Source organism: Alosa alosa, chromosome 2 (genome assembly GCF_017589495.1).
Source record: "Alosa alosa isolate M-15738 ecotype Scorff River chromosome 2, AALO_Geno_1.1, whole genome shotgun sequence".
NCBI lineage: Eukaryota > Metazoa > Chordata > Actinopteri > Clupeiformes > Clupeidae > Alosa > Alosa alosa.
In genome coordinates this window covers 17,983,647-18,000,802 of record NC_063190.1, presented here as the reverse complement: position 1 = coordinate 18,000,802, position 17,156 = coordinate 17,983,647, and the positions used below count along the sequence as shown (strand labels likewise).

Sequence of the window (17,156 nt, the reverse complement as noted above, 5' to 3'; positions counted from 1 at the left end):
TTAAATTAGAACATTTATTTATTAAAAGTCAAATATTCAAAGTACCTTGCCTTATATGAACTTTCCACAGCCTGTTACTTACAGTAAATGCATTACTCTATGTACAGCTGGTCAGAAGCACAAACAGGTAACACAGAACTGAGTCCCTGCAAGGCCTTAGCAGATTCATAGGATTATGTCACGGGTCAACACCCCCTAGTCTTCTTGAGAAAAGAACAACATGTTCAACCAAACATTCTCGAAAATCCAAACTTAGCACAATACATTAAAAGTATTAATGAAAGACGCAACTCTGCAAAATAAATGTCATAAATAACATAGACATTCAGAATGTAAACAGCAAAAAATGAATGTAGTACTTATAACCGAAATGCTCATATCTCAAGCATTCCAATGCCACAATGTAAGGAGCATGATGTTTAGAAGCATACGCATTAGGCTATTTTAAAGGAAGCAGCAGAAACTTAATGTGCGCTAAGCTTGCTCACCAACTGATAACCATAGAGATAACCAGATAACTAGTGAGAATGAATCCCACTGTATACCCTTGGCAGTCACATAACTATAAAGTCAAATTACCGTATGCACAGTTTGAACTGCAATTGCAAACACTGAATGGAGACAGTTATCTAGAGAAGTTCAACACCTATTTTTCTTTCTCAAAAGCAAAAAAAAGTACAATGCTCATACTACTTGAATGCAATGGCATCTTTCTTTTAAGAGTCCAGTTGTTTTTTAATGCCGTTTTTATTGACTTGTAACGTTTCTGGCTACAAAACGGGCCGGTGGCAGCATAGATACACACTGATATACTGGTGAGCTTTTCTCTGGCAAAATAGATCAACACTAAACTCACACCAAACATCACAAGCTGTACAAAATAATACAACTGATAAGATTAACATGATGAATGGGCATACTAGTCTCTCTCTCTGTGTGTGTGTGTGTGTTACTGTAGGCGTAGATGTGTGTTGGTATGGTCGGGCATATGTATCATGTTTACATCTGAAGAGGTAATTAAACTCCAGCTTATGGACTGCAAACCATATGTAATCTAATCCTTTTGTTTGTCCAAAACTTTCCACATGGAAATAAAGTCAGTCACATGATCAGAATACCACAGAAGATTCATCCAGAAATCGACCTTGCCATCTCACCCATTCCTCTAAAGCTAAATGTAAAACCGTTCAAGTATCCTCGCAACTGCACATTAAATTGTTATTTGGCTACTGGTACAAAGATTGAGATATTTTATATACAGTACGATATGTTAAACCGCAGGTGCAGATGGGTTTACAAGGCCTAACCACAACGGAAACAATAAATACAAATTGTAGATATGGATATACATAAACACTTTTGTTTTTGACTGGTTGCGGACACCATCAACATCACCTTTCTCAGTACAAATATAGATTTCATCTCGGCCTTGTCTGAATAACACACCCACCCAGGCCCAGACATAAGACCCATCCATGAGGTTGCGAGAGTATTTTATTTCGACTTGAGTGACCGCAGCCAGACGAGTCTCTCCTCATTCCCCTCCTACGAGATATCAGTGCAGTTGCCATGATTGAGGTTACACAGAGGCTGTTGCCTGGACAAAGAGACAGTTTATGAGGACAAGGACTGGAAGAGAGGAATACTGCAGAAATGTGGGGGATACTACTTGGCCAGGAAAACGAGGAAAAATGGAAGAAATGAAAACAATATTGAGGCTACGTAAACCTTTTCTTGTTCATTCGTTGCAGTAGCCTTCCTTGAAGCCTAATGAACGTTAAATTGTACACACTGTTTGTAAACGTTACTTTAGTATTTGTTCCGTTTTAGATGTCGGACAGATAAGAGGAACATGCTGTTGCAAGGTACAGATGAGTTATTTTGACACAGCCGTTTCTGTAACTTTTCACTACACCTTCACGTTGTTTCGTCATGATGGAACATTACACGCTGGTTTCCCACACATCAATTAAGGATAGGCCTAGACTAAAAGAACATTTCAATGAAAATCTACATTGATTTTTTTTTTTGTGAGTAAGATTAGGCTTAATCCATGAACAGGAAACTCACCGTGAGTGTTTCTTTTTGTTTTACTTCATCTATTTCTGTATAGCTAAAAAGTTGCTCATTTGAACCCCCAAAGCTGGCAACCACCAAAGTAGTCTAGAGATGTTGACGTGTTAAAGGACGACGTTTAGTATTTTTGAGTATTTTCTTTTTTTGAACTTCCAACTGTCCATGTTACAATAATATATCTACTGCTTCAGTATAAAATCCTATTTTATAACAACGAAATAACAATTTCATTTAGTTCACTCAGAAGTACTTAATGCCACATGCCATTGGCTTCTGCACGGTCTTCCCAAACAGAAGTGAAATACGAAATGTTGGCTGTAATAATATTTTCATACTCTTGATCGCTTTTAACGAGCTGAAAGGCACCGGTTCAACCCTAATTATGCTTTGTATCTTTAAGATGATATAAGCTCATATAAAAGTAGACTGTACATATTTCAGCAATTTCATTTTCAATCCAACAAATTAGCTCTATTCACAAGATTAACATATACAGTACATTACAGCATCTGTGACAGCACTTGTTCTTGCTAAAGCACTTGCTATATACAATTCCCTGTGTCCCTAAAGTACAACCCCCACACATACACACATGTAAATATACACAATCATACACACGCTAACACACACACTCTCTCTCACACTTTCTCTCTCACATACACACCTGCACACAATTTCTAATTTGGTACCACTGAATGCACCGAGGAGTCACTTAATCGGAGTAATATGGGGCCCAGATTACGCACCATTATAACCCTTCAAAGCCATTCAGATGTAAAACTCTCCTAAATAATGGACAGCATCTTCAAGAGTGGTGTAAAAACAAACAAACAAACAAACAAACATACAATAAAGATACATTTCAACTGGGAATCACAGTCCTCAGAGAAGAAGAAAAAGCCACTTGGAAATCATACACGCCATTTAAAGTAACCCTAATTTTTGGGCAAACTAAAAACAATTAAAAAACAGTATAGTACACTAGCGAAAATAAAATACCATCATATGTCACATTTAAAGGCAGTTATGTTTCAGTCTTAGTTTTAGAAAAAAGCCTTAGAGAAACGTTGTGATGTGTCAAAATGAAGTGTGTGCGTGCGTGTGTGTGTGTGTCTGCGTACGCACTCTAAGCAAGTGTGTCTTTGGTACCACTGTTACCTGCGGCTAGTGTCGGTGTGGCGCAGGAAGTGGATGTTGTGTGGGCTGTCGGCCAGTTCAGGGTGCTGATCGACGGGCAGCGCGTAGAGCCCATCGTAGCCGCTGACCTTTCCCTCGGACAGCAGCTCCCGGCGCTCGGTGTCCGTCCAGGCTCTCGAGCCGCCGTCCCCTTCCTGGACGCGCCGCTGTTCCTTGAGCCACGCTGCCTTCACCGCCCGCTGCCGGGCGCTCTCCAGGAGACGGGCGCGCTCCTCGTCCGGCGTGGCGCCGTAGCGCACGTTGAAGCCCAGCGCGGCTTGCTGCAGCTGGATGTCGGCGAAGCGGCGCGTGCGCCCCGCCAGCACTGCGCTCATCTGGGAGACGGACACGTTGACGCCGTTCTCGAGAACGCGGGCACCGCCTTGTCCCGTCGACGACGTGCCAATCCCGCCGGCTCCCCCGACCACGCCCAGGTCGGCCTCCAGGGGCCCGGCCTTGGTGAAGTAGTGCGTGTCGCGGCCGTCCACTGTGAAGTGTACGCCGCTCAAGTGGACAGCGCCGTTGAGGACTGCTGCCATGCGCCGGCTGTCCTCGCTGGCCACGCCGATGATCTCCGTGGAGACCACTCCATCACGGACGGCAAACTTCACGCCCTTGCCGAAGATGGAGGAGAGGGCGGAGAAACGGGGGCGGCGGCCCTGACGACCCTTCAGCCTGCCATTGGCCGGGCTCATGGGGAGGCGGTCCAGGGAGATGAAGTTACGCAGGTGTTTCTGCAGCTCACATTGAATACCCAAAACCACCTACGGAGAGAAAAAGTGTTTGTGTGTGTGTGTATATGTGTGTGTGAGTGTGTGTGTGTGTGTGTGTGTGTGTGTGTGTGTGTGTGTGTGTGTGTGTGTGTGTGTGTGTAAGTGGGGGGGTGGGGGTAGTGTGAGAATGTGAGTGTGTGTGTGTGTGTGATATGAATAGGGGCATTAAAAATAGCTTTGGAAATGAGGTGTGTACAGCACACATGCATGCACTATAAACTATAGCTGGTTTGCAGGATATGGATTGAGGCTTAAATCTCACACAGTATATACAGTCATAGAATATCAAATTTGCCAACATGTGTCACATTTGTCACATTAACTGGCATCCAACTGCAGTGAGTTGGGAGAGAGAAAGCAAGAACACATAGCCTACTACTGGCCAATCCTCTCCAATTGTTAGAATTGGACTCTGGGCGTTTGGGAACAGCTGAGGGAGGAGGCTACTTGAAACTGTGAGTTTCGGTCGGTGTGAGCGAGCAGACTTTCAGTTGACAGTAATTAACACCCTTTTGAACAATCTAAGCTGTGCGAACGTCAGAGGGCGGTCTACGCTGATGCATCATTAGCGAGATAGGAGGACAGCTGCATGCAATTCCTAGCAGCATAAAAATAGTGGCTGCTGCTGAAGCGTCGGCATAAGCGGCAGCCCTCGTTTCAGCCAGCCGAGGTTAAGACGGACGCGGTCAAGACAAGCAAGTTTACCTGTGAAAGTTCACCGAGCACAGGCACCGACAAAGGCAAAATGTGCCGTTCCACCATATCTGTTATCACCGGCCAATGCAGAAAACGGCATTATGCCAAAAGGGGCAGAAATCGCCTTAACCTCCAGGAACTTAAACGGTCCTCACCGACAAAAAACCTCTTCTCCATGGGCTTGTGGAACTGTCAATCCGCAGTCAACAAACCGACTTCATAGCTGGCTATGCCAACCACCTTTCATTGGAACTCCTTGCTCTCACTGAGACTTGGATCAAACCAGAGAACACTGCCACCCCGGCTGCACTCTCCACTAACCTTACACTATCCCACACCCCTCGCCTATCTGGACGAGGAGGCGGGACGGGCCTGCTGATCTCCAACAAATGGAAATCCACCCCGCTACTGCCTTCAAACAAATATGTCTCATTCGAATTCCATGCCATCACAGTGATCGCCCCAGCAAAACTCTACGTGTTGGTCATCTACCGCCCTCCAGGCCAACTAGGCTTAATTTTATTGACTTAACTTGACACTCTGCTATCCTCCATCCCTGAGCATGACTGTCCGCTTCTTGTTCTCGGTGATATGAACATCCACTTAGATGCCCCAGGCTCAGCGGACTTTTTGGCCCTGGTCCACTCCTTTGACCTCGAACTGGTTCAAAGCCCACCGACTCACAAAGCTGGCAAAGAGCTTGACTTGATTTTCACTCGGAACTGCAGCACAGACACCCTCATGGTGACGCCTCTCCATCTTTCTGACCACTTCTTCATCCAGTTCAACGTCAGCCTGACAGAACAGCCTCCCGCTCCTCAGCCGATGGTCACGTTCGCCGCAACATCCGAACCTGTCTCCAACGCGACTTCTCCTCTGTGGTTGCCTCCGGTCTACCTCCACTCAACACCTTCTCCTCTCTGGAAGGTTAATGAAGCCACTGACTCGCTCTGCTCCACACTGACCTCGTGTCTAGACGAGCTGTGCCCTCTTACCACAAGGCCAGCTCGATCCAAACATTCTCATCCATGGCTAAATGATACCCTCCGATCGCAGCGCACCAAACTCAGAGCCGCAGAGAGGAAATGGCACAAATCCAAACTAGCTGACGACCTCAAAAACTACCAGACACTCCTGACCTCCTTCTCAGCCAGCATCACTGCTGCTAAGACTGCTTTCTACAATGACAAAATCAACAGCGCTACAGACACTAAAAAAACTTTTCTCAACCTTCAAATCGCTACTCAACCCTCAGCTGCCTCCTCCTCCATCCAGCCTTACTGCAGATACCTCGCCTCATTTTTTTACAAACAAAGTGGCGGCAATCAGCAGTCAATTCTCTACATGCCCACTCAACGCATCTGACTCAGATACCGCACTCCTACAACCTCTAGGGACTGCTGGAACATCTTTTTCAGCATTCACGCTTCTCTCCGAGAGTGAAGTGTCCAGACTCCTGACATGCAGCCGTCCTACCACATGCTCGCTGGACCCTATACCTACGAGCCTACTTCAGTCCATCAGCCCGACCATCGCTCCAGCTATCACACATGTGATCATGCCTCGCTAACCTCCGCACATTTCCAACAGCATTCAAAATGGCCCGGTAACACCGTTACATTTAAGAAAGCTTCTCTCAACCCTGCAAAGTCGAGAACTACCGCCCTGTCTCACTACTGCCTTTCCTATCCAAAGGCATTGAACGAGCAGTCTCCAAACAGGTCTCTGACTTCCTTTCACAGAACAACCTTCTGGATCCAAATCAGTCTGGGTTCAAAAGCGGCCACTCTACCGAAACGGCTCTGCTGTCTGTAACAGAAGCCTTAAAAGAAGCCAGGGCGACCGCTCGATCATCAGTACTCATTCTGCTTGACTTATCGGCTGCCTTTGACACGGTTAATCACCAGGATCCTTCTCTCTATACTCGCTGACATGGGAATCTCCGGAGCTGCTCTCTCCTGGTTTGAATCCTACCTCACAGGACGCTCGTTTAACGTATCATGGCTTGGTCAGCTATCTGCACCTCACCATCTCACCACAGGGGTCCCCCAGGGCTCAGTGCTGGGCCCCCTCCTCTTTGCTTTCTACACCACCTCCTTGGGACAGATTATCCGTTAAGACGGCTTCTCATACCACTGCTATGCAGGCGACACACAGCTCTATCTGTCCTTTCCACCTGACGACCCCTGGTTTCAGCACGGATCTCAGATTGCCTTTCAGACATAGCTACATGGATGAAGGCACACCACCTCCAGCTGAACCTCTCAAAGACTGAACTGCTGGTCATCCCAGCTAAACCTACCATACACCACGACATCAACATCAAATTTGACTCCTGTCTGTTTCACCGACCAGGACTGCAAGAAATCTAGGAGTTGTTCTCGACAACCAACTAAACTTCTCAGATCATGTTGCCTCAGTCGCCCGGTCATGCCGCTTTTGCACTCTACAACATACGGAAAATCAGGACTTACTTGACTCAAGATGCTACCCAACTTCTGGTTCAGGCAATAGTCATCTCACCACTTCGACTACTGCAATGCCCTCCTGACAGGTCTCCCAGCCCTGCGCCAGTGAAACCACTTCAGATGATCCAGAGCGGGGCGGGGCGCTGGTCTACAACCAACCCAAAAGGGCACATGTTACCCCGCTGCTCATCCAGCTACACTGGCTACCTATGGCGGCCCGCAGATCAAATTCAAGTCTCTAACGCTTGCCTACAAAGTAGTCTCGGTTCTGCTCCCACCTACTTGAATGCCCTCATACAGACTTACACTACCCCAGACGCTGCGCCCCTCTGACGAACGACGTCTAGCTCTACCACCGGTACGCTCAAGCCAATCCAAACTTTTCTCATCTGTTGTTCCTCGTTGGTGGAACACACTGCCAGTTCCTACAAGGGCAGGGACATCCTTTTCCACTTTCAAAAAACTCCTGAAGACCCAGCTCTTTAGAGAACATCTACTCTCATAGCAACCCTTACAACAAGTCTTACTGATCCTAGCACTCACCAGCCGTTAAACTGACAAGTAACTGTTAAAATACAGCACTCACCGACGCACTTATTCTTACTGTACTCTAATGTGTTTTTTTTAAACTGTCCTAAAATTGTGAGAATTGTTCTAAAACTTACTGTTTACCATGTTGTTAGTCGCTTTGGTTAAAAAAGCGTCAGCCAAATGTAATGTAATGTAATTAACTGTTTATTGTTATTGTTTATTGCTACTATGAAAAATTAAGTAGCTTTGGATAAAGTATCTGCTAAGTAATAATTTGACATAACATTTGCAGAGAGTAGCATTTTATGCTTGGCTGTGTCTCCACCCACCTTGCTGGGATCCCACTCCCTTGTCCTTCTCTGGGTTGTCATCATCTCATATGTTTGTTCCATGCTGTCCACCTCTGGTTTAGGGAAACCAGGAACCACGTTGTGCAGCTGGAAGCCAAAGAGCTGCAGCCAGCTGCTCACATCTGCCAGGAAATGACATCACAAGAGTGAAGTAGTCAGGCATCAAAATATGATACAGTATAAAAGTCAGGACTAAAGGGCCGTTCACACCAAGAATGATAACTATAACCATAACTATAAACAAATACACATAAACTCCCGATAACGACATGAATAACGATATCGTTGGGGATCACTTTCAGAGCGATTTTGAGAATGATGAAAAGCTAATAGCCAATCAGAACCCATCACATTTTAGCCATCACATTCATTTATACAAGGAGTGACTGCTTATCGTTGGTCAGTGTGGACGCTTTTATCATTATGGTTATGGTTACAGTTATGGTTACAGTTATCGTTCTTGGTGTGAATGGCCCTCAAGCCTATTTTACTCTAATATTATGTATAGGTGAATTTATCTGTTCATCACTTTTACCTGCAATTTACATAATCATTAAAGTAAAGTAAAGACTAATAGCTTCTAATCCAACATTTTCATTATGTTAAGCAACAAACTTGGGGTTGTCACAAAATACTCAGAGGTATTGAGGGAAACGGAAGTCTGACCTGTGGTGAACCTGGTGACGTCCTGGAGTTTGCCCAGGGGGTAGTTATTGTTGAAGGCGTAGAGGTTAAAGGGTTTGGGCTCGATGCTCAGCTCCCTCCACAGCTGGTGGTTGGGTGTGGTCCAGCGTCCGGCCACCACGTCGTAGTCGCGGTGTCCCAGGTGCACAAGGCGCGACAGCGAGTCGTACAGTCCACCCTGGAAGCCCAGCACCAGCGGGAAAGTGGGGTTGGAGTCGTGGTAGATGTCGCCATATGGCGTGTAGCGCACCTCCTTGATCACGCGGCCGCGGCTACTGAAAACTGCCAGCGGCGTGCCGGCGTTGTCGCACGCCACGTAGAACTCCTCGCCACTGCTCATCTCCATGGCGATGAGGTGGCCCTGCAGGTCGTAGTAGAGCGAGGTGATCTGCGCACCCGTCAGGTTGTAGAGGTGCGTGACACGTGTGGGCTCCATGAGGTCAGCGTAGAAGAACTGCAGCTGCTGACCGTCGCTGGTGCGCTGCGCCACGCGTCGCCCGAGTCCGTCGTAGCGGAAGGAGACGCTGCGTTGCGTGTCGCGGTCCAGAGCGCGTCTCAGCAGGCCATTGGAGCCGTAGTCGAAGAGCACGGAGCCGCGCTGGCGCAGGAAGCCGTCTTCGTCCACGCGGTACTGGATCTCGCCCAGGCGCGTGATGCGGTCGCGCAGGTCGTAGCGCAGCGGCGTCAGGCGTGCGCTGTTGCCGTGGCTCAGAAGGTTGATGTTGCCGTTGAGGTCATAGCTGTAGCGCCACTGGGGCCGTTCGTTCACCGACACCTACGGTCAGGAGACAGACACCAACGTTTACTTAGATCTGACTGTCATCCTCAAGGAGGTTGTGTTGTCAGCACAGTGTGTTTGCTTCATTGCCTGTGTGTAGGATAACACAAGAGCTACCAGATTTTCAAATAAGTGAAAAAGAACCTGTTAAACTTTGGAGAGTATCTAAATCTCTAGGAAGAAACAAATTAATCCACAAATTCTGTTTCACCTCAGCGAGTATAAGGGATGTGGCATCTGGCTTTGACTGAACTCTCAGAGCTCAGTCAGTTTTTTCCATGCATTTAAAATCACCTAACAAGAGCTTACAGTATGTAAAAGAGTGAATGAGAACATGTGTGTGTATGTCTGTGTGACACTGAGTGTATGTATTTCAGTGTGGGTATATTTACATACATATGTGTATGTATGGGAGTATATTGTAGGGATACAGGGAATTGTAAATGGCCAATACCTCAGCTAGAAGACAGCAGACAGATAGTTTTCACAGATCAAGAGAGAGGGAAGAGAAAGAGAACAGAGAGAGGGGAACCGAGAGACAGTGGACAGTGTTGGGTTCTTTACCGCCTGAAGCTGCCCGTCCGCGTCGTACTCGTAAGAGTAGCGTGTGATATTGCTGTCCACTCCGATGCGGATGTCGCACACGGTGACGCGGCCCATGCTGTCGTACTGGATGGTCATCCAGTAGGATATGGCCTTCAGAATCTCGTACTGCACCTCGATGACCAGTCCGTTGGCATTGGAGATCTTGGTGTGCTTCATGGCGTGGGTGGTGATCACCTGGTTCAGGTCGTAGTTGATGACGCTGAACTTGCCAAACTGCTCGATGCGGCCGGACACGTCCACGTAGCGGTACAGGTCGATGGGCAGCGGCGTCTCGTTGATCATGGCCTGCATGCTGGTGACCCGGAAGTTGTTGTAGCTGTAGTCGAACCGAGCGTTCACCAGCCCCTCCTCACTGAATCTGAAAATCTGCCTTCCAACCAGTGGGCCTGCAGCAAAGAACAATACCACACTGTGTCATCAAAACAAATCTGTGTTAGCAAAACATCACCTTAATGTCATACCAATACTGCATGGACTTAACATAAAGTTTGTGCTAAGGAGAGTTACCTTTCTGTTTATGACAGATGTAGAGTTACTATTTCTAACAGAGAGACACCTGTCTGTATAAAGAATGGAGTTACCTGTCTATTTATAATGAAGAGAGAGAAACCTGACTGTTTATTCACTAGTTCGCCCGTCGGCATGATTGCTATACTGAGTGTATAAGCTAAGCGCGTGTTTGGCATGGTAGCTGGCCGTGGTCATGGAATGCCTGAAGCGGAGATTGCGATAGAGCGATGGCCGATTGCACCCCCCAGTGTAAGGAGGATGTGTAACTGGGCTATCAGTGAAATGGAGGAGTAAGGGGAGGAGGAGGGATAATTTTGCGAGCGCCGCGGCGTGTGACGTATGGATAAGGAGGCCGGCTTAAATAGCCTGGCAGTGGAAGACAGGTGAGTTAATTGCTGTCAATCATCCCTAAGGGCTCCTCCCGAACTTTATTTAGAAAACATCATTTATGACTAGAGAGATACCTGTGTGTGTATAAAGACTGGAGTTACCTGTCTGTTTTTAACAGATGGAGAGTTACCTGTCTGTTTATTATTACAAGAGATATACCTGTGTGTGTATAAAGACTGGAGTTACCTGTCTGTTTATAATAAATACCAGTGTTTCCCATACATTGACTTATTTGTGGCGGCCCACCACAATATCAACATTGACCACCACAAAATGATTTTCTATGTTGTACTATTTAAATTGAATGAAATCCTTTCATTGTATAGCTATGTGCACCTTAGTGCAGTCTCTCCTTGTCTGACTGTCTCTCAACGAACCTGCATGCATGTTTAAAGAAAACATTAACAATTGTTGTTGGCATCATAACCACGCTGCACGCTGATTTGTACAAAACTGTTCCATTCAAGTTAACTCTGCAACCCCCCCCCCATCTATCACCTACCACCACAAATATAATTCAATTCTGAATACAGAGACACCTGTGTGTATATAGACTGGAGTTACCTGTCAGTTTATAATGAATACAGCAGAGACACCTGTGTGTATAAAGACTGGAGTTACCTGTCTGTTTATAGCGGATGGAGCAGATGAAGCCGTCCTGCATCAGGTGGATGGTCTTTATGGCGCCGGCCGCCTCGTCATAGGTGAAGGTGACCAGCGTGGAGTCGTACAGCACCTCGGCCAGGTGGGACATGCGGTTGTACCTGTAGATCGTTCGTCGGCCTGTGCCCAGGTGAAGTGTCTGCAGGAGGCGGCCGTCATGGGCGTAGTCCTGGATGAGGGCGGAGGAGGGGGTGTCCGGCGGGGTGTAGGTGTTCCGGTAGTAGGCCACGGACAGTGTGGACTGAAGGCTGTGCCGCACCATGCTGGGCATGGTGACCGAGAGCAGGTAGTCTGTCTGGTCGTATTCAAACGTGTAGCGCCTCTGGCTGTGCAGTAGCAACATCACCGACTGGGAAACACACACACACACACACACACACACACACACACACACACACACAAGAAACAAAGAGAGGGAGTGAGAGAAATGAACAAGCAATAGTAGAATTGGCTGTCAAATCTTGTACTGTAATGGAATGCCATGTATAAAAAATATAGGTACAAAGACATAGAAGCCAAACTGGCCTATTTCACTATTTTCAAAAAGAATTTTATATGTAAGAATAATACTATTTGTCTTTGACATAAAAATGCAGAAGATAGAAATTTAAGACACATATCTAAAACTTTTGTACAGTACTGTCTATGGTCCAAAGGACTATTGCATCAAAGGACTAATGTATGTTATGTTTACTGGATCAATGTATGTATGTGTAATGGATTAATGTAGATATGTTTGATGTTCACCTTCTCCAGGTAAGTGTAGCTCCAGCTCTTGCCGTTGGTCCAGGTTCTGGAGATGAGTTTTCCGCTGTCGTAGTCTCGTTTCTCGGTCCAGTTGCCCCGTTGTATGCTGCTGACCAGTCCGGCTGGAGAGTAGGACACGTTCACCTCGTTGTATTTGCTTGGGGACCAGAGCACGGGCCGACCCAGCTGGTCATACTGAACCCGGAGGGTAAACTTGCGGTGGTCGTCGTAAATCTTGCCAACACGCGTGGCTTGGTTGAAGTCGATGGACAACACGTTTCTGTTGTGAGCCTGATGTGGCATAAATAGATGCAATAGACACAAATTACATCAACAGATGCTGATAAGAAGCCATTACAGCAACATGATCAAAATAAACTAGTGGAGTGGCATCTTGCAAAAGCACTGACATGATTGTAGTTCTACATCAGGGCATTAGGGGGCAGCAAAGCCTTGGGGCAGGGTGACATGACTCCTGAATTCTACCAAATGCTGTCTGCGTTGTTGTTGCCTGTTGAAACTTCAATCTTCACAGGCAGCAGAACATTATTCAATGACATACTACATGAAGTATATCTTAGCTTCCTCATAGAAGTGATGACAGCAACTAGGATACTTCCAGACTGAGCGAGGCCAATTTAATGGTTACTGTCATCACATTGCAAAAACGCCTTTTCTAAGCAGTGCAGTGCACCTCACTGTGCCTCCATGAGTCTGGCAATATTTCTAATTTGAAAAAAAGTTAGTTAGCTCGCAAGCTCTTCCCTGCTGCTTTGATGGATGCGCTATCAGGCACAGCCGGAAGATAAACACCAATGCGTTGCCGTAGTTACCCGCAGGCGGCGTTCGTAGGCCGTGTAGTTGCCCTTGGCCAGCTCGCGTCTCTGGCGCCACTCTATCAGGCTGTGGCTGTGCTCCCCGGGCAGTGTGATGTTACAGCGGCCGACGGTCGGGTGGACGATGCCCGCCGATGCCCCCGAGGCCGAGTCAGACGGAACGTGGGGTTCCGTGGTCAGAGTCACCTCCATCCCGCTGGAGAACGTCACCCAGAGAGAACCGTCGGAGCTGATGCGGTAGATATTCTGAGCGTGAGCTGCAAAAAGAGGTGTAAAATCTGCAAAATTAGATTACACTTCAGCCCATTTTTTGTCAGTTTTTTTAATCAACAGAAAATTATATATTAATATTATATTAATATAAATTAATATAAACAAATATTAATTTTGTTTATATAATGACTAATGTATTAGTCTGTTTTTTTTTCATGTATCCAAGCAGATAAAAAGCTCCAGATGTTAATTTTTTTACCATTTACCATGATAACATAGTAATTAAGACCAAACATGGACAAAACAGAGGACTTTGATTACCACAAAGGTTCAGGTGCTTTGTCTTAACACACACACACACACACACACACACACACACACACACACACACACACACACACCCTGACCATTCATCTCAGTTGATAAAGATAAAAGCTACAGATGTTACATTTCTCTAGCCTAGAAGCCCAAATTGACCCCGCCCACAACATTTGAGGTCTGGGTACGTCAGGGTTAGTTACATTTAAAACTTTTTCACTTGGCTTTTCACACACACTATGGGACACCATTATGTAAACATCATAAACAACTATGCTGTGTTTTATACTGTGAGGTTGTTGGGCAGCACAGATCACTTTTACTAACAGAGGGATTACAGTGTTCTTTCTTAACTTTTTTGGGCACACACAAACCTTGACGAAGCATGTATATGGTATTGGCCGCAGAGTAGTTGGTTGCAGTGATGAAGTTTTCGCCGCTTGATGTGTCAGCCTCCACCTTGACCGACTTCTCCATGTTACCATGGAAACTACTGACCTCACCCGTTGGCAAGGTGACATTGATGAGGTGGCCTTCACTGTTATACCTATCCAAGGACATAGACTCAGTTATGACAAACTCAGTGCAGAAATATCACACTTGATAGCCAGGCATCTCACTAAAGAAGAACAAAAGACAAAAAAACAAAAGACAAAAACAAAAATACAACACTAGGGATACCCACACTTGGCCTGCTTTAGTAATTTAGTAGTTTACTAATCATGAAGACCCAGCCTTTGTTTAGAGTCAGTCAGTCATAAAATTGGGTAGAGAAGTTTACTAACACTTAACTTGCCTAAATAGGTGAGCAGCTCCTACGCTAACTGTGGTAAGTTAAAAGGTCTGGTGTGCATTTTAAGAATTCAAAGAACTTTTATCTTACTCATATCCATCTAAAGATGATCTTAGCAGTAGCACTGTGAGGCTTTTGGAAAACCAGCTGCAGAACAGCAACAGAGCTCCTCTTACGGCCTCTCAGGTCTCTCCATCCTGGGACCCTTTAGAAGGACTGTCCATCAATCTAGGAGGCGCTATTGTGTCTGAGCAGTTTGAAGTATTTCATTAAACAAATCTCAGTTTAGTTTGAATAAACAGCTGCACTTCTTCGGTTAAGGACTTCCTGCTTTTGACTCTTTTTGCCACCAGGGGGCAGGAGTGCCACATGTGAATGCCTGTGTCCCTGCAAAAAAAGGGAGTGGAGCTAGTCTTTGCTAAACCAACTGTGCCTGTGGTGAAGCTAGAGCTACAGCGGGAGTGAAAGGTGCTTTTGAGAGCGCCCAGCCGCAGCAAGGGTTGAAGCACGGATCAAACCCGAGGCAGACGCCTGACATTTTAGGCCAGTTCAGAACCGCAGGCTTATGGCCACGACAGACAGCTTTCAAGCATCCACTCTCAAGCATCCACTCTCTGCCAGTACACACACACACACACACACACAGAGAAACACACATACATACAAACACACACACACACAAACACACACACACACACACACACGCCCCCCACAAACTTGAGCTCACACACACATGGGACACAGAACCAATTGATATATTGATTTGCACCCACAGGACATTCAACAGTGAGTTATTTCACTCCATTTACCACCAATCTGAGTTTATTAATCAGCCAATAAAAACCAGAAGGGGATAAGAGTGTAGTGACCTGTTGACTGACATGCTCACACGCTCATAGAATCAGGCATTTTAGCTCAGCCAGCATGCTCTAGTAACAGTAAAGACATTATGAAAGAAACCTTTCTTAACAACGATTACGAGTCACTACATGTGGAGTGTATAAATATGTTATATATATATATATTTGTTTTTTTCTAAATGGACTGTTTTAAAAATTATTTGATAATTGTGAGCAAAGGTGAGTGTGAATCAGATGTACTTGTAATTACATAAGAGCGCATTTAGCCACTTAAAGCACATCACTCAGACAAAGACTCAGACAAGGTGACACGGATGAAGAAGAATCTGCTTCAAAGAAAGAAAGAAAGAGAGGGAGAGAAAGAGAGGGAGAGAAAGAGAGGGAGGGAAAGAGAGCGAGAAAGACAGAGGACAGGCGATGGTGTGAAGAGAGAGCGAAACCAAGCGGATACACTCAAGAGGAGGCTGAGAGAGGAAATGACAGAAACACACACACACACACACAAAGTGGGGCAGATAACGCACTCCACTCGGACCTGTCAATCACACGGAGACACGCTGACCCCTCGCCAAGATGCTGACACTAACATGAATGGAGCAGAAGGCAACAAGGCAGGAGGAATGAATGGAGGAGTTTAAGAGCGAGGAGAGGGAGGAGAGAGACAATAACAAAGAGCTGACAAAACAGAGAGAAAGAGAGAGAGAGAGAGAGAAAAGAGAGTGGCCGTGGGAGAGAGATACAGAGAAAGAAAGTGGAAGTCAAAGAGAGAGGGAAAAAAGAGGAGAGGAAGAGAGGACAGCCTCAATAAGTGAGAAAAAGAAAGAGCTAGAAAGAGAGGGGGAGGGAGAGAAAGAGAAGTGGGCTCAGGTGAAGAAAAGCGAAGAGCCAGCCAATCACTTACTCGTACACCGTTGTCCAGGCATTCTCGTTGCTCACGGTGGCGAGGAGGCCGGTGTTGCCGTAGTAACTGATCTGGGCCAGGTCGTGGGCCAGCGCCGAGACGCGCTTGAGTGTGGAGCCCGTGCTGCTGAGCGTCAGCCAGTACACCTGCCCACCGGGCACCAGCAGCCAGAGGGGGACGCCGTTGGCGTCGCGCCGCACGTGGACCGCGCCCCCGTCGCTGGACGCCACCGCCGCCAGGTGGCCCTCGGGCGTGTAGGTGAAGTTGTACAGGTAGTCGCCGGTGATCAGGCTGCGCGTGTGCAGGTGCGTGCCGTTGGCGCTGAACAGGTAGAGCTCCTGGTCCACCACCGAGCTGATCTCGAACTGCCGCTGCCGGTTGAGGCGCGGCCGGTTGCTGGAGATGGCGCGGATGCGCACGTTGCCCAGGTCGGCGATGTAGAGCGTGCCGTTGGGGGAGACGGCCAGGGCGGACGGCGACTTCAGCTTGGCGTCACGGGCGTAGCCGCCATCCCCTAGAAATATCACAGAGGAGACGACAACATGAAATAAATCAACAAAGCATTTTTTATTCGCATTTATTTTATTCTAACTTTGGCCAGTCTAGGGGTAAAGCGGGGAAAGGGGTAAAGCTACAACTGTCTACAACTGACAATTTAGACAAGTCCTAGTCTAAATGAGAACTTAAATAAAGATCTCCGCTGCAAAATAACTCTCAGTCTAGGACACAGCTTTAATCCATAACCGGGAAACTGGCTCTTAGAGTTTCCTGCTTCCCTGGATCTTTG

The 17,156-nt window shown here is 46.7% G+C and overlaps 1 protein-coding gene across 1 annotated transcript in view; it reads right to left on the bottom strand.

The window, feature by feature from the left end:
• Positions 1–17,156, bottom strand: part of tenm1 (teneurin transmembrane protein 1) — a 180,394-nt gene continuing 163,238 nt past the window's right edge. The window contains 9 exon segments of the mRNA XM_048234047.1: positions 1–4,016; positions 8,050–8,192; positions 8,737–9,529; positions 10,097–10,524; positions 11,660–12,050; positions 12,449–12,739; positions 13,282–13,541; positions 14,190–14,362; positions 16,370–16,883. Coding sequence (XP_048090004.1) covers positions 3,231–4,016; positions 8,050–8,192; positions 8,737–9,529; positions 10,097–10,524; positions 11,660–12,050; positions 12,449–12,739; positions 13,282–13,541; positions 14,190–14,362; positions 16,370–16,883 — 3,779 coding nt within the window. The 3' untranslated portion in view covers positions 1–3,230.